This window comes from Pelophylax lessonae (assembly GCF_965119305.1).
Source record: "Pelophylax lessonae genome assembly, chromosome: 1".
Taxonomy (NCBI): domain Eukaryota; kingdom Metazoa; phylum Chordata; class Amphibia; order Anura; family Ranidae; genus Pelophylax; species Pelophylax lessonae.
In genome coordinates, this window is record NC_138768.1 from 494847315 (window position 1) to 494871379 (window position 24065).

The following is a 24065-nucleotide window of genomic DNA, read 5'->3' on the forward strand; positions in this document are numbered from 1 at the left end:
AGATTGGGCAACAGGGCAGTATTCCAACATGATAACGACCCCAAACACACCTCCAAGATGACCACTGGAATGCAAGGTCTCCAAAATCCACCAGCTCCGTGATGTCGTCACGGAGGAGTGGAAGAGGACTCCAGTGGCAACCTGTGAAGCTCTGGTGAACTCCATGCCCAAGAGGGTTAAGGCAGTGCTGGAAAATAATAGTGGTCACACAAATTATTGGCCCAACTTGGACATTTTTACTCAGGGGTGTACTCACTTTTGTTGCTTAGACAATAATGGCTGTGTGTTGAGTTATTTTGAGGGGACAGCAAATGTACACTGTTATACAAGCTGTACACTTACTACTTTACATTGTAGCAAGGTGTCAATTACTCGTTGTACTCAATTACCTTGTACTCAATTAGCGTTGTCACATGAAAAGTTATAATATTTACAAAAATGTGAGGGGCGTACTCACTTTTGTAAAATACTGTAGCTAAAAATCTCTAAAAGTTATAGGGAGGCATATAAAGAATTCAAATGTAAATTAAAATACAACTAATTCTCATGTCTAGTATTAATAAAAGCATTAATATCCCACTCAATATTATGGCCATAAGGAAAAAAAGATCTCAAATTATAAATCTATCTAGTTTTGAAATCTCCCTAACAACATGAATCCCTCTCCAAAATTATAAACGCAACACTTTTGTTTTTGCCCCCATTTTTCATTAGCTGAACTCAAAGATCTAAGACTTTTTCTATGTACACAAAAGGCCTATTTCTCTCAAATATTGTTTACAAATCTGTCTAAATCTGTGTTAGTGAGCACTTTTCCTTTGCCGAGATAATCCATCCACCTCACAGGTGTGGCATATCAAGATGCTGATTAGACAGCATGATTATTGCACAGGTGTGCCTTAGGCTGGGCACAATTAAATGCCACTCTAAAAGTTTTATCACACAGCAATCACAAGCTTTGTGGGAGCGTGCAATTGGCATGCTGACTGCAGGAATGTCCATCAGAGCTGTTAGCCATGAATTGAATGTTCATTTATCTACCATAAGTCGTCTCCAAAGGCGTTTCAGAGAATTTGGCAGTACATCCAACCGGCCTCACAACCGCAGACCACGTGTAACCACACCAGCCCAGGACCTCCACATCCAGCATCTTCACCTCCAAGATCATCTGAAACCAGCCACCTGGACAGTTGCTCAACAATCGGTTTGCATACCCAAAGAATTTCTGCACAAACTGTCAGAAACCGTCTCAAGCAAGCTCATCTGCATGCTTGTCGTCCTCATCAGGGTTTCTTATAAGGAGCTGTGCATTGTCTGCAGGATGTAAAGGAGCCTAATGAGTGGACTGCACGGGCTACCTTCACCCTCACCGAGGCTCCACAGTTACTGTGACCCACGGCGGTATGTACAGTCCGCTCATTGGGCTCCTCTACATCCTGCAGACAGTGCACAGCGCCTTATAAGAGAGCCAACCCCTTTCCTCGTTAAGCTGCAGGTCATCTGAACGCACCTTGGCCTAACTTTCATTAATGAGGAACACAGATGCTGCTATACTGCATTTTGTTTGGTTCCGTTCATCGGATTGAGGGAACATCTTCCCGGTGATTTCTATTCAGCTCCCAATTGTTAAAGTGAGTGTGACCTGCCTTATTAGGGGGTCCATGCATTAGGGTAAGCGTTATGTGAAATTACAGGCTGGTGGCATCTTTGCAAACCTTTCATCACTATTCACGGATAGAGGGATCTCCTATCTTTCACAGTGTTTGATGGGTCTGTTTATATGGACTTCTATTTTATGCATTTATTTATTTATCTTTTATAGCGCTGCACTTTTTTTTGTGTGTTTATATAATCTGGTGTCTGGATTGTGCACAGATGCTGAATATTTCATATATTTTCATAATTTGCGCAGATATATTTTTTATATAGAAAAAAGGAATATATAATCCACGCTATGGATCAAATATTCTATTTTTTAAATATGGGTCGTAGGGCCTAATTACATACTATAAGAATATAGCGAACTGCTGCCCCCAATTTCCCACTACAAGAGTGAGGTCTATGTTAAAAATTAAAGTATTTGGTAGAGGCGCTGCCCTATGTGTTGCTAATTGCTGATACCATGAGTCTACTAGTTGTATTGTCAAATTTCAAACATGATTAGTGGATATTAAAAACTGTAAAACTATACATTATGTTATACTAAAATCATATAAATCCTTATAATAATGTGCAAAATGTCACATTCCATTGCAAATAATTATGTGCAAAATCACAATTCTGTGCAAATAATTATGTGCAAATTATCACAATCAGTGCAAATAATCACAAAAACAGAAGCTAAAAAACAACCATGCAAAAATTGCAATAAAGTGCTGGTGCTAAATGTCCAAAAAAATATTATTATTATTTTTTTTTATCAACTGGTATCCAGATAATATGTCCATATGAATCAAAATTCAAATATGTGGTTCCCCTAATGTCGTTGCTGGAATTGCTAAACCTTATAGTGCCGTCCGTGGGGTGAAATTAATGTGATTTAATACAATGGCAAAAAAACTCTGTGCCTCAACATGCAGTGAGTCTCGATGTCTTCACTCGTGCCCCCCACCTGATATCGCACTCACCAGAGGTCCTACCCCTTTTAACAGGGGAATATTGCATAGCTGAACAGAGAAGCCAAACACCACATGTGAAATGGAGTCACAGATCTAGCAGAACCCTGCAGCAAGGAGCATAACTGGAGGACATAGCGAGGGGGATTCATCAGTAGAACGGAGGAGGCACAAACACCAGTATAATTGTCCAAAGCGATACTCCCCTGTTGAAAGGGGTAGAACCTCTGGTGAGTGCAATACCAGGTGGGGGGCACGAGTGGAGATACCGAGACTCACTGCATGTTGAGACACTGAGTTTTTTCCGTTGTATTGAGTCACAATAATGTCACCCCACAGATGGCACTATAAGGTTCAGCAAGTCCAGCAACTACATAAACGGAACCACATATTTGAATGGGATTCTTATGGACACATATATTATCTGAATAAAAGTTTATAAAAAAAAAAATAAAACATTTTTTTGGACATTTACCACCAGCACTTGCTCGATTGTTTTTTGGCTTTTGTTTTTGTGAATATTTGCACTGATTGTGATAATTTGCACAGAATTATTTGCACAGAATTGTGATTTTGTACATGATTATTTGCACTGGATTGTGACAATTTGCACATTCTTATAAGGATTTATATGGTTTTTGTATAACATAAGGGATAGTTTTACAGTATTTAATATCCACTAATCATGTTTGAGATATGAAAAATACAACTAGTACACTCATGGTATTGGCAATTCGCAACACTTAGGGCAGCGCCTCTCCCTAATACTTTAATTTTTAATATAAACTACATTCTTTGTCATACAAGTAATAAAGAAATCTATACCATAGGATATTCCAGTAGCATTAGAGGTAAAACTTTCTATTTTTTTATTTTTAGCTAAAACATTCACTGAATCTACTGCACACTTCCTGCAGGGATAGAACCCTTTTAGATCATGAAAAAAAAGGGGTCATTTAGGTGGATCTATAACATTGGGTGCAACCCAATTTCTAATGGATGGGGCTCCCCTAAAAACCACACTGGGATTATCAGGAAGATGGGGGCCAAGGAAAATGTCTTAATCTAAAAGTGTTGTGCAGAAAATGTAGTTATAAGAGATTAGCCATAACTATCCATAGGATCCATCCTAGGTTTATCATTCAGAAGGGTTGCCCTGTCTACAGTATTTCAAGTACCAAACTAAAGGCTTTATCTAACTTATCCTAGAGATATCTTTTTTCTAAGAACCCTTCCTTGATAAAGTATAGCTCAATGAAATACCCCCAGTGTTGTCATGAAGTTCAACAAAAAACTGCTGCAAAGCAGACTCCTCCCCATCCCACAGGAGGAGGACGTCATCGATGTAACGAGCCCAGAGGACAAGCTCCAGTCTGCTTCACAGTGTTGAAGTTACAGCTACCTGCTTTCTTGTCCTTTCAACTGGGGATTAGGGATGGGCCAAACACCCCCACCCCCCCCCCCCCGTTCGGTTTGCAGCAGACTCACGAATAGGGGAAATGTTCTAACCAGAACACCATTGAAGTCTATGGGAGCAGAAACAGGAAAAATCAAAAGTGCCCATTTTGAAAGCTTATATGCAAGTAATTAGCCATAAAAGGGGTATGGGGGGTCGGGGTACTCCCCTGGGAGACATGTATTAATAAAAAAATAAATAAAAGGCTTTTTTTAGGAGCAGTGATTTTAATTATGCTTAAAGTGCAACAATACAAAAGAAAAATTCCTTTAAATATAGAGCCTAGAGGGTCCCCTTAATGTGCCTGTAAAGTGGCGAATCTTTAGCGTTTCTAAAGAAAAAAAAAGAGTCAAATCCCATTTAAAATGACTTACAGTTACAATTGCCAGCACCTGGCTATTAAACAAAAAGAAAAAAACGGCCCACGCCAAACTAAAAAAAAAAAAAAAAAAAAAATGGCATGGGGTCCCCCCCAAAATCCATACCAGACCTTTTTTCTATAATTTGGAGAATCTATCTGAAAAGAATAATTGCATAATTGGCTTGACTGTTAGACAATACAGACAACTGTGGCTTGGATATCATGTAACTGGAGTACCAAAGACTTAAGATGACAACTTTTCTACTTTAAGGAGCTACAAAAAAATAGAAAATTATTTCAGTATACAAACAGTGTTTAGGATACCTTTTTTATATCTGCTTGTTCCTCAGAACATTAAAAATAGAAGTTTAATATCTCAAACAATTGTCTGATGTTGCTATTTTAATCAGCTTTTTTTTTTGTTTTTTTTTTTTTAAGCTCTATTTTTTTACTTTTATGTATTTATTTATTTATTCATTCAATCAGAAAATTCCAGCTGCAAGTGTTTGCCACATTTAGGTCAAGGTGCTAGCAGGGTAGTAGAGCTACATACTTTGGAAATGTAGCTGGAGGGTGAGTCAGCCCACTGGCACCCACCCCTAACTAAAGCATTCGTTTACAGTAAGGTTGGCTTTTTAATCCCATGTACAATATGCTGAACATGGTATTAAAACATTAGTCTCTATCAGTAATATGTTGTTATTTATTTAACAGTTTTTCCGCTATAAGGTTTTTCTGATAAAGTACCACTATCATAAGAAAAACTTACCGTTAGTTTACTGGTAACGACTTTTCTGATGAGCCTTCCAGGATGGCCCAAACATGAGAGATGATAGGCTCCTCCTACCGGAAACACAATCAATTAAACATAGTTAAAAGGCCCCACCCTTCCCTCCATCCTCAGTTGTAAAAAGGTATCTTCCACAACCAGATTTCTTGAGGGAGGTGTTTAACATTCAATCCATAGGTACTTACCCCTTTTTAACTTGTTTGCACCCTTTGATAGGGCGGGTAGGCCGGCCGTCCTGGAAGGCTCATCAGAAAAGTCGTTACCGGTAAACTAACGGTAAGTTTTCTCTAATCGCCTTCCAGGACGGCCCAAACATGAGAGGATACTAGATTACCCCCGGCCTACCTTAGGATGGGACAACTGCTTGCAAGACCTTGCGTCCAAAGGTTAGGTCCTGTTGAGACAGAACTTCTATCCTGTAGTGTTTCAGGAAGGTGTCGTGGCTGGACCAAGTGGCTGCCTTGCGGATCTGCTCCCAGGATGCTCCTGCCTTCTCGGCCCAAGATGTTGCTAGGGCTCTTGTAGAATGTGCTTTAATTTTCACAGGAGCTGGGACACCTGATGCCTCATAAGCGATGGTAATTGCCTGCCTGATCCATCTGGATATTGAAGGCTTAGAGGCCTGCAACCCTTTCCTAGGTCCAGAGTGAAGGACTAAAAGATGGTTTGACCTTCTGAAGTTCCTTGTCCTGTCTAAATAGATGAGTAGAGCTCTTCTAACATCAATACAGTGGAACCTTTCCTCCTTACTGTTTTTTGGGTTGTCACAGAAGGAAGGTAAATTAATCTCCTGTGCTCTGTGAAAAGGAGATGCCACTTTCGGTAAATACAGAGGATCTGGTTTTAGGACTATCCTGTCCGGGTATACAGTCATAAATGGTTCTTTGATAGAGAGGGCCTGGAGATCCCCTACTCTTCTAGCTGAAGTGATGGCCAGTAAAAACGTCAACTTAAGGGACAACCTTTTGAGGGGAATCTCTCCCAAAGGTTCGAAGGGAGGCCTAGATAGCGCCTCTAGGACCCTTGTCAGGTCCCAAGGTGGGAATCTGTCTTTTAACAAAGGAGTAACTCTTTGTCTGGCTAACAAAAATCTTTTTATTAGTGGCTCTCTCGCCAGACGGGTGTCAAGAAACACTGAGAGGGCCGCAATTTGTACCCTAAGGGTGTTAATGGCCACACCCTTATCAACCCCGTCCTGTAGAAACTCTAGGATTACCGGGGTAGAGGGGGAGGCAAAGCCTTTTTGCTTACCCCAGGTACAAAACATCTTCCATACCTTAGTGTAGATTTTTTTGGTAACAGGTTTCCTGCTCAGCAGGAGAATATCTACCACTCTCTGTGAGCAACCTTTTGAAATTAAGAGTTGGCTTTCAGTAGCCAAGCTGTTAACTGAAAAAATTCTGGGTTTGGGCATAAAACCGGACCCTGTGATAACAGGTTTTGTGAAACCGGCAGGTGCCAAGGGGGAACCAGTGCCATGGCCCTGGTGGCCTCCTTGGCCACCAAGGGGCAATTAGAATCAACCGGAGGTCCCCTGAGTGGTTCAATTTCTGAAGAACTCTCGGGATCAACATCAGAGGGGGGAAGGCGTAAGCCAGACTGAATTGCCAAGGTTGGGCCAGTGCATCCAACCCCATCATCCCTCTGGTCCTGGTAAGGGAGAAGAATTTTTCCACTTTCTTGTTCTGCTGTGTGGCAAACAAATCTATTTCTGGTGTTCCGAACCTCTGAGTTATCTTTTGAAAAATTCTGGGGTCTAACTCCCACTCTCCCTCCTGAATAAGATGACGACTGAGGAAGTCTGCTTGCAGGTTGTTTTCCCCTTTAAAGTGGACTGCTACTAGGGAGACCACTCTTTCCTCGGCCCAGCTTAGGATTAAGGTAGCTAGATCTAAGAGGGGTCTGGATCTGGTCCCTCCTTGCCTGTTCAGGTATACTACCGTTGTAGTATTGTCTGAGAGTATGAGGACCTCCCTGTTGAGTATGTTCTCCCTGAAAGCTTTCAAGGCCTCTCCTACAGCTTTCAACTCCCTGAAATTGGAGGAGGCTTGAGTTGTCGTCAACTCCCAGATCCCCTGTGCCTAAGCTCCTTCTATGTGAGCCCCCCAGCCCTTGGTACTGGCGTCTGTGGTGATTTCTACAGGGTCCCATTGTCCCCAGGGCCTGCCCTTGCTCAGGTTGGTCTGTTCTTTCCACCATATCAGGGATTCCCGGACCTGAGGGGTGAGGACGACCTGTTCGTCCAAGGACTCTGTTTTTCTGTCCCAAGATGATAGATGGAAAAACAGAAGTTCCCTTGCGTGCAGTTGTGCCCAAACCAAGGCTGGTATACTGGCTGACATAAAACCCAATACTCTCAGAACTTCTCTTCTGGAGCAGGATAGGGAGTCTTCTAACGCCTGGACTGCGGTGACTATTTTGTCCCTTTTCTCTTGGGTTAGAAATAGTTTTTGAGCCTTTGAGTCTACCAGGAACCCTAGAAATTTCCGTAGCTGGGATGGTACCAAAGCTGACTTCTTCAGATTGATGAGCCATCCTAGGCTCTCCAAGACCTCTATTACCCGACGGGTATCTAGGTCTCCCTGGATCTCTGATTTCCCGAAAATCAGTAGGTCGTCCAAGTAGGGGATCAGGGCAATCCCTAACATGTGTAGGTGTGCTACCGCCTCTGCAAGGACTTTCGTAAATATCCTTGGGCTGGCGGCTAGACCAAAGGGTAGTGCCCTGAACTGCCAATGAGTCGTTTTCCCATCGTTCTCTATGGCAAACCTTAGGAACTTTTGATGTTCTGGGTGGATGGGAACGTGCAGATAAGCGTCTCTGAGATCTAAGGTGGTCATGAAGACATCCTTTAACAAGTTCTTCCGTACTGAATAGATTGTTTCCATTGAAAATTTCTTGTACGTCAGGAACCTGTTGAGTTTCTTTAAATTTATGATTAGGCGGAATTTGCCTGATGATTTTGGGACCACAAACACGTGGGAATAGAACCCCTGGAGATGTTGATCTTCTGGTACTGGGGTTATTACTAATTGCTCTGCAAGTTCTTAAATTCCCTGAAGCAGCGCTTCTTTGACTTGAGGATTCTTGATGACCTGAGTTAAGGTAATTGTGGTGGGTGGTATTGAAGTGAATTGAAGGCGGTAGCCTTCTTGAATGAGGTTGTAAATATATGGGGAGACCGAAATTTCTTTCCACTGAGTGAGAAATTGGCTCAGTCTGCCTCCCACTTTGACGCTGGCGTCACTTGTCTCTTGAACCTGCGGTGGAGGGAAACAGCAAACTATTCCTTTGTTTTCCCTTCCTGAACCCCCATCTCTTGTTGGGTTCCCTTTTCCGTCTATTTTGACTTTGTTCCTGGGGGCCTCGAAAAAAATTCCTGGGAACATCCTTCCTTCTTCTGGAAATTTCTTCCCCCTTTCCGAGGACCTGGCTAGGACCTCATCTAACCCAGAACCAAATAGTAAGGACCCCTCAAAAGGCAAGGCACAAAGTTTTGTCTTTGAGGTAAGGTCCCCCTCCCACTCCTTCAGCCAGATGGCTCTTCTGGCTGAGTTTAAGAGGGCACCTGTCTTGGCTGAGGCTACTACTGACTCTACAGCTGCATCCGCCAGGTAGGCTACTGCCTTCCCAATCAGGGACAGTGAGTCCTGAGTCTTATCCGGGGGTAAGTTTTTATTCAGCCTGTCCAACCAACAGCAGGTATTCCATGCTACACAGGAGGCGGCCAAGGCCGGGGCCATGGTAGAGGCATTGGACTCCCAGGTTTTCCTCAGGAGAGACTCTGCTTTCCTATTCATGACATCCTTGATACTGCCTGTGTCAGCAAAGGAGAGGTCAGATTTCTTGGTCACTTGAGCCAAGGGTGCATCTAATTTGGGACTTTTGATCAGCTGTTCCATATCCTCCTCTTTAAAGGGGAATCTGCATTTCCATGACACTGGTTTCTTAAACTTAGTCTCTGGACGCTGCCATTGCTGAAGAACCAACCCTTTGAGGGATTAGTGGATGGGAAAAACCCTAGAAGGAGTCTTACCTAGACCCTTATAGAGTCTGTCCTGGGCTGATGTCCCTTTTTGCAAATCGGGTATTTCTTCAGAGGCATACACTGCTTGAGGGAGCCCTTGCATGTTATCCAGCCCAAACAGATTCCTGGATGGTTCTGTTTCCTCTGCCTCTTCTGAGTCCCTATCTCCTTCTCCCTCTGAATTGGATTGGGAGACTGAGCGGTCTATATCCTCTTCCTCCTGTCTATTCCTTTGCAATCCTGAAGGTAGACTCTGAGGAAAAGACTGGCTAGCTTGTCCTGGCCTAACCGAAAGGCTCTCCTGTGAAGAGGTACCTTCCCCTGCCGGAGAGGTTGAGGATCCTGAGTTCCCTAGGGAGGATTTAACAGTCTGGATTGTTGTCAACATTTCTTCTTGGACTGTTTTTAGGAAGTCCTTCATTAGGGCTGATGATTCCCTCCCTGCCAGCTTGTAAATGCATTTGTAGCAAAAGGGTTTTGTGTGGGAGCTAGGCAATCTGTCTGCACAATTACCACACTTTTTAGAGGCAACAGATCCTAACCCTACAGGTGAAACAGTAGAGGTTTCCTGAACACCGCTCTGGGACTCTGGAAGACAGGATACAACATCAATTAGTATCACTCTTCCAATCTTTTTGAAAGGGTAGGAGGCCCATAGAAAGGACACTTAAACAGTCCTACTATGGGCAGGGAGAGGGAACATCAAGCATTTGCAGGAAAGCAAAACATCAGCAGACTTTTCTTTGGGAAAAAGTTAGATGCACTGCAGCATTTACCCGGGTCCGACCTGGGTTTGGCTGTCGTTGCTTGGCCCAGCGCTTCTTCCTTCCCTGGTGGGTGAGTAGAAGGCTTCATCTCCCTGGCAGCTGTCCGAGCTCCTGTGGCTTGGGAGTCTGCACTACCGCGTGGAAGCGGTTCCGGCGTCTCCTCCACCTTTCTCTTCCGCATTGTGCAGGAACTGACGTCACCGGATGTTGCCGGGCTCCTTCCGCTCCGACCGCAAGGCTTGAGGCGCTCGCGTCTGACGTCACTTCCAGCGGGAAACTTGAATCCGAATCTGTGGAGGAGAGCTAATGGCGCCGGGAACACGGTGAAAAAACCTAGAGGGATCACCCGGGTGACCGACGGTTTTACCGATGGAAGAGGCGACCTACTCTCAATGGCTTTGCTGAACCTGGCTCACAGGGGGACCATAGGACTATCAAAAAGTCTGCAGGTCAGTAAAAATAACAAATGTTTCGTAGGAAGAAACACAATCTAAACTGAGGATGGAGGGAAGGGTGGGGCCTTTTAACTATGTTTAATTGATTGTGTTTCCGGTAGGAGGAGCCTATCATCTCATGTTTGGGCTGTCCTGGAAGGCGATTAGAGAAAAATTATTTTAAAAAGGCAGCCTGTTAAAGCATAGTGTTAATACTTACCAGCAGTGACTCCCTTGCAGCCTATCTTTGCCCACTTGCAGAACTAATGAAGTATAAGAACTCACCCAAGCTCTACTGCAATGAAAGGATAATGGGCTGTGTGTCGGTGCTCTGGCTATCCTGTCACACATGAATCCATAAAAATAAAACGCCGGCACACAATCGCTCCTTCTGGGGTTTTCAGATTTTTGCATCTCCTGCTACATGACACTGGCCGCTATATCACTAGTGTGTCCCTGTAACTCTGAAAGGACAGACAATGAACATAAGCAGCCCAGAAGTGTGGGATGGGAGCGCAATGTGCAGCACGGGGCTGCAGGCATCTGACAAACCCAGAGTTAGATGTGTAGTACGGTCCCCATAAGATGACTTCTCGGGCCTCCTCTGATTACCAGCACACAGTCACTTAAGGAATAGAACATATATCCCTCCTTATTTCCGATGGCTTGTCACACATTAAACAGTTAAAGGGGTAATGGTTTTTAGAATTTATTTTGGAACTTGGATGGGAGAAGCAAATAGTGGTATACTCCAACTGTAACTATTCACAATGGATAAGGACAACTCTCATTTGCCTCAATGGGTTGCTTGTGGAAACAGCAGCACTGTTTAATCCATACTGTCACTTGTATGGAAAGGGTTAGGTCTCCTTGCTCTTTTCTCTCCAGTGATTGACTTGGTGATCTACATTATCTTCGGGACACTCACTAGCATCCCTTTTATTGACACCCATCCACTGACTCTTCTAGTTGCAGGGGGGGCCCCCCTCAGGTCAGGCCCCTTGACACAGATCTGTACTCACTGTACTGCAGAATCAGATACTCCAGTGTCTCCCCTCTCAGTCAGCTTCCCTGGACCTCTGGGTTCAGCTCCTCACTGGCACTCTCTAGGCCCTCAGGTCAACCACCTGAGGCCTCACAACCTTTCTACAGAGGAGGAGGCAGCCTCCCCCCCTCCGGTACTCCACTATCCAGCCGAAAGACCCTGAGCACATGTGCTCCTGGCTTTTATACAGTATGCACCCTCTGTCAAATCACCAGGGCTGTATCAAAAGCTTGTGCACTCATTTGCCAGGTTTCTTCCCACTGTCCAATATGTCTCCCTATTGGACCAATGTGAAACACTCTGCAGACAGAACGAGTTGCACCTAAACACAATGAGCAGACCTCACTAACAGATCCTGCATTCTGGTAAGCAGAGAACAATATAGAGTTACCTACAGTCATTCTGGTAAGCAGACAGGACCCAAAACTATACTTTCTCTCTAGCACCTACCTAGGAGGGTGCTACAGATGCATTCTAGTGGTGGGCGAACCAATATCAGAGGAAAGGGAATAACTATTGGCGACTGTTATTAATTATCCTAATAGATGCCTTTTTATTTTAAACAGCATCACTTTTATGAGTTCAATGTAAAAAATTTACATGGGATTGTTAGTATTAGTATTACTATTAGTCAAGCTTTGGTAATTTTGTGTTTGACAATTTATAAATTATGACATAAATGAAGATGGTTACGAAATATTTTTATATAATTGTGTGATGTTATGTATATGCTAGGCTGTAATGTTTTTGTGCAATTGTATTAATCATTTATATAGTAAACCTTATATTGTTAAATATATATATATATTGTTTTTCTACCTCAGAAAATATAACTCAGCCTAAAGAATGAATACGACTGTTACCTCATCTTTTTACCCTTGTTTAATTTCCTCTATTTAAAACTCTTCCCTTAAAAAATACACACATTAAAAGGTTTACTACTTTCCTCTATCTATCAATTCATTTTTTTTTCTTGTTTTGCCTTCATTAACAGTACTATTTACATAGTGAAGTTTGTAATATGCCTGCAGCCACTGAGTTTGACTTCAATGAAGTAATGTGGATGGTCAGATTTAAAACAGCGCTAGCATATCTAGAAGAGCAAGCAGTAAATTTATATAAATAGACAAATTGAATCAAAAATATTAGAAAAATATATATATATATAATAAGTCCTTTTAAGTGAATAAAATCCAAAAAGGTGCTTGAGTGCAGATATTCTATTTGAAAGGTGCTCAAGGTGACTGGTAAACCCTCTTGGTTCCCTACTCACCGCAATTATAGGTATAAATCGCTTGAAAAATCAATCAAGATGTTGCACCCAGCCTGCTTCTAGGGATATCACAATACCGCAATGTCTCCTGTGGGATTGATCCAAGACTCCTCCGTGGACCCCAAATAGGGAAACAAAAGGACTGCATATAGTGTAGTATGTTTATAAATATTTATTGCCCCAATATGGTAAAAAACATACTCACAAACAGATGTGGAAAGTATCGCAATGTATGAGAAAACAGATGGTGGTGGACACCGCTGGTAGTGTGCGTTCCACTGCCGATCCAGGAAGTAAACCGGAAGGGACGATGCGTCCGTGCCGTACCGGAAGTGCGGCAACGTCCACATCTGTTTGTGAGTATGTTTTTTACCATATTGGGGCAATAAATATTTATAAACATACTACACTATATGCAGTCCTTTTGTTTCCCTATTTGGGGTCCACGGAGGAGTCTTGGATCAATCCCACAGGACACATTGCGGTATTGTGATATCCCTAGAAGCAGGCTGGGTGCAACATCTTGATTGATTTTTCAAGCGATTTATACCTATAATTGCGGTGAGTAGGGAACCAAGAGGGTTTACCAGTCACCTTGAGCACCTTTCAAATAGAATATCTGCACTCAAGCACCTTTTTGGATTTTATTCACTTAAAAGGACTTATTATATATATATATATTTTTCTAATATTTTTGATTCAGTTTGTCTATTTATATAAATTTACTGCTTGCTCTTTTAGATATGCTAGCGCTATTTTAAATCTGACCATCCACTTTTATCTAAGTTTTTACTTAGTGACACAGCAGCTGCATACATGGTATATTTATTCATTTAATTTTATTATATTGACACATCTTTATATTTTTCACTTCACACCACAAAGCGTGGGTTTTAATTTATTATTTTCAATTAAGTAATGTTACGTAACTAAAGCAATGAAAAATTTGCAAAATACAACAAAAAATATAAGAACCATTCATAGAAACCAAGCAAAAACAGCATTTCATGTAAAGAAAAGCTACAGAGTTGTCACTGAATGAAATTACAGTTCTGGAGACAGTTACAGATTGTAGTGGCATTTAATCTCATCTAGTATATGGGCTTGACTACACTGAACTAATATAACTTAACAAACTAGTCCAATATGAAACATTATGTTTATTGCACCCCAAAAAAGCATGTTTAGAAGAAGACTTATTTATTCTTTATTATACAGTACTTGCCTGGTCTGGCGCCTGTTTGCAAAATCTTTACTCTGCTGCAGGAGCTACAGCACTTGAAGAATCTTCACATGTAACACACTTACAGGTGTGTCAGATGCCAACTTACCTCAGCATGCTCTGTGGCCCCTCCCACTAGCTCCCTTGCAACTTGTACCAGATACAGGTGCTTTTTGGTTCAATTTTCATTTAAACTATGGGCCATTATCTTCAAACCAAAAACAATTGTTTTCCATGAAAACCAGTTATGACTGTTTTTAACTGTGCAGACATTTTTATTAATTATTTATATTTGCCTCCCTTAGTTTTGACTTTGACCTTTGACTTTTAAAAAAGTAGATCTACAGCCAATCACTATATTCACTTATAAGCTTTAACATCTTGATGAAAAGTCAAACGTTGTTCTTAACATCTTGACATTCATAAGGCCTAGACTTTTTAAGTGGCTAAAACAAACTCATGGTTGAGCTTGGTACTGTTTTTTTTACAACCAGTGATAGTTTTTTCAGCAAAAGTGATCTGGGAAGGTCTACAGCTGCTTGATTACTTTTTTGGTACTGAGAATGGAGCACCCCCTTGCTGCCATCCAAAGTGGCTCCCAGGCCTCCTCCTGGAAGTTCAGAATGGCCCTGGTAAACTGACCAACACTTAGAGCAGGAGGAGCTCATGTAACATTTTCTATTTTAAAAAGGAACCTGGCTGTGCCATTTTTTATATATCATTTTTGGTTTCTGTTTACTTCCTGGCTACTTTGGCCCATGATCTGTGTTTGATTTGCTGCTGTGTGTCATTGTCTTTTAAGTTTTGGTGTCCACCAGTTTTATGTATAAAGCACTTACAGATCTCTTATAATTTTAAGGGGTCTGTATTCAAGGTGAGCATTATGAGTGACACAAGGTGGGTGAAGCTTTGATACACATGACGACTGCTCAGTTTCTATAGACACTTGCTGATATGTTTTTAGGACAATTTTGCATTGCTAAAACGTATGGATTATTTTCACACATATACAGTGCCTTGCAAAAGTATTGGGCCCTCTTGAACTTTGCGACCTTTTGCCACATTTCAGGCCTCAAACATAAAGATATAAAACTGTAATTTTTTGTGAAGAATCAACAAGTGGGACACAATCATGAAGTGGAACCAAATTTATTGGATATTTCAAACTTTTTTAACAAATAAAAAACTGAAAAATTGGGCATGCAAAATTATTCAGCCCCCTTAAGTTAATACTTTGTAGCGCCACCTTTTGCTGCGATTACAGCTGTAAGTCGCTTGGGGTATGTCCCTATCAGTTTTGCACATCGAGAGACTGAAATTTTTGCCCATTCCTCCTTTCAAAACAGCTCGAGCCCAGTGAGGTTAGATGGAGAGCGTTTGTGAACAGCAGTTTTCAGTTCTTTCCACAGATTCCCGATTGGATTCAGGTCTGGACTTTGACTTGGCCATTCTAACACCTGGATATGTTTATTTGTGAACCATTCCATTGTAGATTTTGCTTTATGTTTTGGATCATTGTCTTGTTGGAAGACAAATCTCAGTCCCAGTCTCAGGTCTTTTGCAGACTCCATCAGATTTTCTTCCAGAATGGTCCTGTATTTGGCTCCATCCATCTTCCCATCAATTTTAACCATCTTCCCTGTCCCTGCTGAAGAAAAGCAGGCCCAAACCATGATGCTGCCACCACCATGTTTGACAGTGGGGATGGTGTGTTCAGGGTAATGAGCTGTGTTGCTTTTAAGCCAAACATAACGTTTTGCATTGTTGCCAAAAAAATCGATTTTGGTTTCATCTGACCAGAGCACCTTCTTCCACATGTTTGGTGTGTCTCCCAGGTGGCTTGTGGCAAACTTTAAACGACACTTTTTATGGATATCTTTAAAAAATGGCTTTCTTCTTGCCACTCTTCCATAAAGGCCAGATTTGTGCAGTATACAACTGATTGTTGTCCTATGGACAGAGTCTCCCACCTCAGCTGTAGATCTCTGCAGTTCATCCAGATTGATCATGGGCCTCTTGGCTGCATCTCTGATCAGTCTTCTCCTTGTATGAGCTGAAAGTTTAGAGGGACGGCCAGGACTTCGTAGATTTGCAGTGGTCTGATACTCCTTCCATTTCAATATTATCGCTTGCACAGTGCTCCTTGGGATGTTTAAAGCTTGGGAAATCTTTTTGTATCCAAATCCAGCTTTAAACTTCTCCACAACAGTATCTCGGACCTGCCTGGTGTGTTCCTTGTTCTTCATGATGCTCTCTGCACTTTAAACGGACCTCTGAGACTAGTCATTTAGGTCAACATTGGATCATTCAGAGATCCTCACTGAACTTCTGGAGAGAGTTTGCTGCACTGAAAGTAAAGGGGCCGAATCATTTTGCACACCCAATTTTTCAGTTTTTTATTTGTTAACAAAGTTTGAAATATCTAATAAATTTCGTTCCACTTCATGATTGTGTCCCACTTATTGTTGGTTCTTCACAAAAAATAACAGTTTTATATCTTTATGTTTGAAGCCTGAAATGTGGCAAAAGTTCGCAAAGGTCAAGGGGGCCGAATACTTTCCCAAGGCAATGTATGTATATATATATATATATATATATATATATATATATATATATATATATATATACAGTATACAGTAATAGCAATAAGGGTACTTGCAGGGATAAGGGATTTGCTTGTAGGCACTCTGTCTATCTGTGGCTGATGAGCCCGTGAGGAAGCATGGAGGCCATAGGCGTGCGCAGGGGGTGTGCTAGGTGTGCCTGCACACCCTAATCACCCAGTGCAGTGCAGATTCCCCCTATTGTCCAGGGCCCACTGCCCTACTGACACCATCCATGTTTTTATAAATTATAAAATGTTTGTTCTCATTTATTTATAACAGTGTGTGTGTGTCAGTTTGTGTGTGTATATATATATATATATATATATATATATATATATATATATATATATATATATTTATATTGTATATACACAAACACACACATGTTTGAGCTTTGGGGTGCACACCCTAATGCAATAGGCTGCACACACCTATGATGGAAGCATGCAGCTGCAGTACAGAGCAAAGCCACTGCTTTCTGTGCATGGCTCCTCCATTCACAGGCGGAGTGCATCTGATATCACTCCACCTGTGAGCTGGACCTATACAGGGAGTAGCAGCTCCGTGCAAGTAAGTGACGGCTGAGCCGGGACTCAGAAGACACAGCGGGGAGACTCAGTATTCGCTCCATAAGACGCACAGACATTTCCCCCCATTTTTTGGGGGGGGGGGAAGTGCGTATTATGGAGTGAAAAATACGGTATCAGTGGCAGAACCCCAAGGCGTGAAGGTCACATTTCAGGCAGGGTTCACAGTCTTAGGTCCTTTGGGGTCTGGGCCATGGCCTCCAAAGCACAATGAGGTAAAGCCAATTCAGATAGCTGCTGCATAGGGACCAGGTCAATAGGCATTTTATATCTCTTGATTGTAGAGAAAAATACATCGACAAGGTTTTGAGAATGTTAATAGGAGGTAAAATAGTAAGATGTAAGAAGGGTTTTCCTCAGCATACTTCCTCAGACAATCTAAGGTATGATGGTAGGAGGCGTGATTATACAGAGGCTGGCTTAAAGTGTCACTAAAGCCAAACTTTTTTTTTTTGTTTTTTTAGTTTTCATTAGAGTAGAGAGGGATAACAACACCTGTCAGGTTTTGCTGTCTTTGCTCCTGTTAGGGAGATTCACCCTCTCTATTTGTCCCTTTTACTGTTACATTGAAGATGAAAGTAAAAGAAAATCACAAATTTTGGGTTAATATCAGAACAAGAAATCTTCCAATGGGGACACTAGTTCTGGTGACATGCCAGGATTCCCTCACGTTGGAGGGATTTCCTGTTTTGGCTATAGGACAGGAAGTGAAGGACTATTCCCCTAATGAGACACAGATGGCAAAACTGGTGTTATAATGCTCCCTTACTCTATTTAAAATGAAAAAAATAAGTTTTGCCTTTAGTGATTAACAGTTTTTTGTATGCTAGTGTCTAAAGCCTCCTAAAGGAAGCAATATAACCCAATTATCTTAACAGTAATTAAATGATGTGTTCCTTAGACTCTAATTGTAGGTTTTTTTTTATTTTTGAGTGCATTTACATACCTGTTAAGTTTTTATAGCGGTCTGTGGACCTGTTAGGCAGATTCACCCTCTCTATTTCTCCTGTTGACTGTTATCACTGAAAGTTAACGAAAATCCCGAATTCTAAGTGGTTACCAGAACAGGAAAACAGAGTAAATATTCCGATGGGGATTACCAGGGATTTTTACCTCTCTTTGAAGGTCTCTACTTTTAATTCCTGTTGTGGCTAAGCAATGAAAAGTGAAAGGAAACCTCTCCAATGAAACACAGAGGACAAAAAACTGACAGGATTTTGTAACCGTACCTTGCTCTATCCAAAATTAAGAAAACATTTTGCGGTCTTAATTTAATGAAGAAGAAGATATATGGTGTTTTGTTCTACTTTAAATAAAATGAAGTATTGTAATAAAGAATATCCCCATGGCAATTATTAGTAATACACAGCACCTTAGCAAACTAAATGTCACCCAATTATGGTTTCGATCTACTTTAGGAATCAAAGGACAAAGATCATCTAAATTCTGAAGGCTTCTGTAGTCCTTTTTGCACACTCAGAAGCTAGAAGAAAGCGAGAAAGGTGAACTCTAACCCGAGTCTCAAAATGAATATCAGACTCTAATAAAGTAATTAGACAGAACTATGTGATTATTTATTTTTCAGAAAAAGGCCTGCACAGTTATAATTATCAGGGAATAAATATTCCCAAACACAGTCATGACCGGTTCTCTAAAAGTGAACCCGTGAGAACAGAAATATGGTAACTGTTAGCTTGCTTTTAAAGGTAAAGTTTCCAGGGCTGTCATAAAGATCCAGATTTTAATACCTAATACTAATCCAAGCATGCAGGAACAGACATCAGACTTTTCAGATACACCAGCTGCATGTGTCCCAAGTCAGTGACTTAACTGTCTAGGTAACTAACTCAGGTTAACTTTAAAAAAGAAACAATCATGATTGGGCTAGGGGATATTGAGTCATAAATGTTATATTTATATATGACTCCTAGTTCTGTCTGTTTTCTGCATCTTTAAAAACAAGTCACAAAAAGCAGCTTGTATATTTCTGTCCTTAGAGGCTGCCTTTAAGCTATGAAAATGGCAGTAAAAACTATGTTTGTTACTCTTACGAAGGACATCCTGTGACTCTTATGTTGCAAATAATAGTTAAATGTTTATGACATCTTTGTTGAATTACCCGTAGGTCTTTTTTTTTTTTAGCAAATTATGGGAGGCTGACACATACATGTTCCTACAATAATGACACCTAATACTCTGGGATTACGTACTTTCACATTACAACCAATACTGCACTGTGATAATCCCGCTTACCTTATTTTAGAAATTCTCTTGTTCTTCCTGCTGAAAACTGTCAGTTGAAAGTGGAAAAGTAAAGGATACCCTGCTATATATCCAGACACGTTAAGACAAACTATACTACCTCCTCTCAGCTATTTGTTTCCCCATTATTTACTTTTTTCTGGGCTGATTCGTTAAGCTTGTGATTGGCAATGTCTTATGAATATTTGGAAAGCATTGCTTCAACTTTGAATGCTGTATGTATATGGGATCTAGTAGCTCATATTTTGTACAGAAATTAAATGTGCTGCAATTAGTCATGTAATGCACAAAACTTCTAAACCTTGTCCAAAATAAATGCATTTTGTGGGGCTGATGTACTAAGGGAGTATGCTTTGAATAAAAAATTATGTGCAGGGGAATTTACACATTTGCCTTTGTTTGGATGAATGAATATAGCTTTACTAAGCATGTAAAAATGTAGTTTTAGTAACTAAATCTTGAACTATAGTATAGTTATTTAAAATGTAGTGCATCCAAGAAACAAGGTTTTCTGTTTAAACCATTATGTAGAGAAAATTGTTTATTCTCACTGTTCTATGCATTAGATGAAGATAGTTACAAATAAATGGACAGCGAAAGTAAGCATATTCACCTCTGTTGAGAGAAGCCGAACTGTTTATTTCTCCAGTAATAAAGGAAGACTCAGACTGTTTTCTAACGGTGTCATTCCACATCCTACGGATTCGACTCTGTAAAAGGAATGCAATGGTATGCTTGGCAAAGTTGTATGTAAAAAGCTAATAATCATTTTATTATAGGTCTGACTTCACAACCATTTTTATTTAAAAAAAAAAAAATACATTTTCATTTAAAACAATTTTTGCAACCATTACAAGTGGTGTGACAGCATAGTCTATTCTTACAGACATGTATATTTTAAGGTGGATGCCACACATGTAATCCTGTCACCATAGAAAAAAAATACTTACTTGCTTCTATGCTTTGCTGATCTGGTAAACAAGGTATGTAATTTGTCAGTAAGGATATTCTCATCAAGCCAGTGAGGGCATGATCTATGGATACAGATGTACCGTATATTGCTCTACCCCATTTAGTGATCCTATTGTTGGACATAACCATTAAGAGGTGTTTTCTTTAGCCAAACCTACACTGACACTACAATAAAGTGGCAGATAGATATTCTATGTGCCTGCACACACCTTAGACATTCACAAAACTCACAGACCACTATCATGTAATTACTGCCATAATTTAGGAAGTATGTACTTTGTCATACTCCTTCAGCTCTCTGGTTATTAGAATATCACATTTACTTGTCCTAAGTGAGAAGCACAAGAGGATAGTTAAGACAACTTCATTGTTTAAGCTAATATTGGCATATTAGAGGATTCTAGGTTTCAAGACTTCCAGAGCACACTGAAGATGCACGCAGGTACCTAAAAGTGTGTAGTACAATTCTTGTTTGATGTAGTTCTCAGCAAAGGGCACTATTGAAAACTCGGAATCCTAAAGTTCCTCTTCTCCTAAAGTATCCAATATATTAAAGACCCTAATCCTTAACCCTACCTGAAGTTTAAACTTTTAGACTACCTTTTACCTTTTGTGATGCAATTTTGAAGTAATATACATACATTTTACATGCAGTTCTAGCAATTACAGGCGAATGCACTTTGTGAAAACTACATAAAAAAAAAAAACCGACAGCAGATTCAATCCTTCCCTACTCTTTCTAAAATGAAAAACAAAGTTTTGGCCTTAGATATATTTTAAACCCCAAACTCTGACCAGAACAATGATGCTTGACCCTTGGCAATGAGGCAGAACAAAACCCAGCAGCAGAGTAATTATTCTCTTCCTGTAAAAGGGGCTTCTGCTAGCGTCAAGTTCAAATGACTCAACACTGAGATGCTGGAGATAAAAGCTACTAATCTAAATGAGGTATTAAGTCTGTTAGCTACTTTATTATCATTTAAGTATACTTCATGTTTACTTGAAATATTTGTGAAAGAAGAATAAGAATAAATATACAAAACAAATTAAACAAACCAATGCTGGATTATAGTGGAAGAAAAACCTAGAAAAAAGTCTAACTATTCTTACAAATGTCCCTACTGTGGTCCAGTCTAATGCCTCGTACACACGCAATGATTATCGGCCGACCGATTGGCCGTCTTTTGTCCAGTGTTGTTGTGTTGGTTGAAATGTGCCTAGACTGCACACAAATTATCTCAGCCAACAAAAACCAACTTCAGAAGTGATGTCATGTGTTGGTTTACTTTCCGTGTGTTTTTTCTTCTCTGAGCATGCCCAGTCTTGCTCATCAGATTTTTGTCTGCCGAAATCTGTACTGACTAACGGAAAATCGGCCATTCTGTTGACAGCCAACAAAAATTTTATAGCCTGCACACCAGATTTTGTTCGGCCGAAAAGTCGGAGTCGGTTGTCGAAAGCATCATACTAACAAGCCGAAAATCGGCCGATCGGACGTTGGCCGAAAATTCACGGCCAACTATCGATGCATGTGTACGAGGCATAAGGTTCCTGCAACTCTGGCTCAGGAAGTGCTCTACAACAGCTGGGAAATCAGGAAGCCTTGATATCACCATAGGCTTCAATGGCTGTTGTAGGCGCTCTCTTTGTTCCCACTGACACAGGGGAGCTTGAGCTGTGGGATCATGTGAATGGGCCAGAGCATATTAAAAATAGGTAAGTACACACATCTTTTTTTTTTTTATACAGGTTAGGTAGGATAGGTGGTAGGTGGAGGGGAGAGGGAACATTTTTAGTAATAGATAATGTTGTACTTTTCTTCCATTGTAAGACTTTTTCTATGCATGCCCTGTTTACACGTTCTAATAGCATAAGAAAAATAACATATCTTGGTATATATTGTTACTTTATTCTCTGATGGAATGCATACTATTTTACATTCTGTTTTACCCCCTTAAACCTTAATAGGCTGTAACTTGTTTCACCTTTATAATTTGTTTATATTCTATAATAATTGTAACAGCTTCCAAAGTCTGTATTTCTCCCTTATTATAAGAATAATTTCAGTGTACCAATTCTAAAACTGTACTCAGGGCAAGGCAAACATTTGTTAGTTATAAATTATTTCCATATTTCCATAACAGAGCTAGCACAAACATGACCTTTTTTTGAACTGAAGTTTCTCTTCAGCCACTAAGATATCTCCTATTGTATATTCTTAGTGCTCCTGGAACACTGACTGACTAAAATGAGCAAAGATGGAGGCTCAGAGGAGCGGAATAGAGCAAGACAGATGACAAGTTTGCTCCATGAAAGCCTCACACACTACTGCCGGTTTGAGCTGCTAGGCATCTAGGAGCTGCAGGAGATGATCAGTAGATCTAAGTACAGAGGACTGGAGAGATACACAGTAGATCAAACAGCATGTCTGCTTCCACTAAAACCTCATACTATGATTGTAGAGGAGCCCTAGTCTGACCATCAAGCAGTTTCTTCTAAGGCTCAGAATCCTGCAAAGGCCTTTCTGGATTTTTCTACACACTGTACCGACTCACTTTTTAAAGTAATATACTGTCAGGGGAACACACTGACAAGAAAATTATGCTCTACCTGGATGGTGGGATGCTGCAACCCAGAGCTGTTGGTCCCTATAAGATGACGGGTAACCCAGTACTTAGTTAATTCAAAATGTCCAATTGTGTAGCCCAATTACCCCCTTTCCCATAGATTTTTAGATATATGCTCAAATTGCTCACTCCTGCAAAGTGCTTTTTGAATACACGTTAGTGAACATTATCTACAGCACTTTTATAATAGAATGCTTTAGGGTGCAACAATGACTAAATTATTTTGCAACACAATATATTTTCCCTTTTAGAATACAGGTAATAAATGTCCTATAGTAGGGTTGTGTTGCAGTAATTTCAAGTCACTGCTCAGGGTGTGTTACCTTACAACAGAAGGAGGAAGAGGCCATGGCACCCACATCTTGTTCCATTTTCCCGAGTCCATAATTTGAGTGTAACATAATCTTGTTACATTTTCCTGAGGCTATAACTTGAGTGCTATGAGCACCTGCATTCAGCTACTCTCATCCTTTGTGGCAGTTTCACTCGCTCTGGCTTTCCCCAGAAGGGAAGACTGGCTTTTGCATGGTTCTTGCTTGTGTCCCCATGCCATCAGAGAAAGTCGTTTTCTATATAATGATTTGTTGACCACATTCTCCATCCATCTCTCTCTCTCTCTCTCTCTCTCGCTCTCGCTCTCTCTCTATATATATACACCCTATCTCACAAAAGTGAGTATACCCCTCACATTTTTGTATATATTTTATTATATTTTTTCATGAAAGATGCTGAAATAATTACCTTTGCTACAATGTAAAGCAGTGAGTGTACAGCTTGTATAACAGTGTCAATTTGCTTTCCCCTCAAAATAACTCAACACACAGCCATTAATGTCTAAACCGCTGCCAACAAAAGTGAGTACACTCCTAAATTAGCCATTCTCCCTCACCGGGGTCATGTGACTCATTAGTGTTACAAAGTCTCTGGTGTGAATGGGGAGCAGGTGTGTTAAATTTGGTGTGATCGCTCTCACTCTCTCATACTGGTCACTCGAAGTTCAACATGGCACCTCATGGCAAAG

General features: G+C 40.7%; 1 protein-coding gene across 2 annotated transcripts in view; it reads right to left on the reverse strand.

Moving 5' to 3' along the window:
- ADGRL3 (adhesion G protein-coupled receptor L3) overlaps positions 1-24065 on the reverse strand; it is a 1148837-nt gene that overhangs the window by 182125 nt on the left and 942647 nt on the right. For both annotated transcript variants that reach the window (XM_082254905.1, XM_082254904.1), the window contains one exon: positions 20059-20155. In XM_082254905.1, the coding sequence (XP_082111031.1) occupies positions 20059-20155 (97 nt within the window). The remainder of the gene's footprint in view (positions 1-20058; positions 20156-24065) is intronic.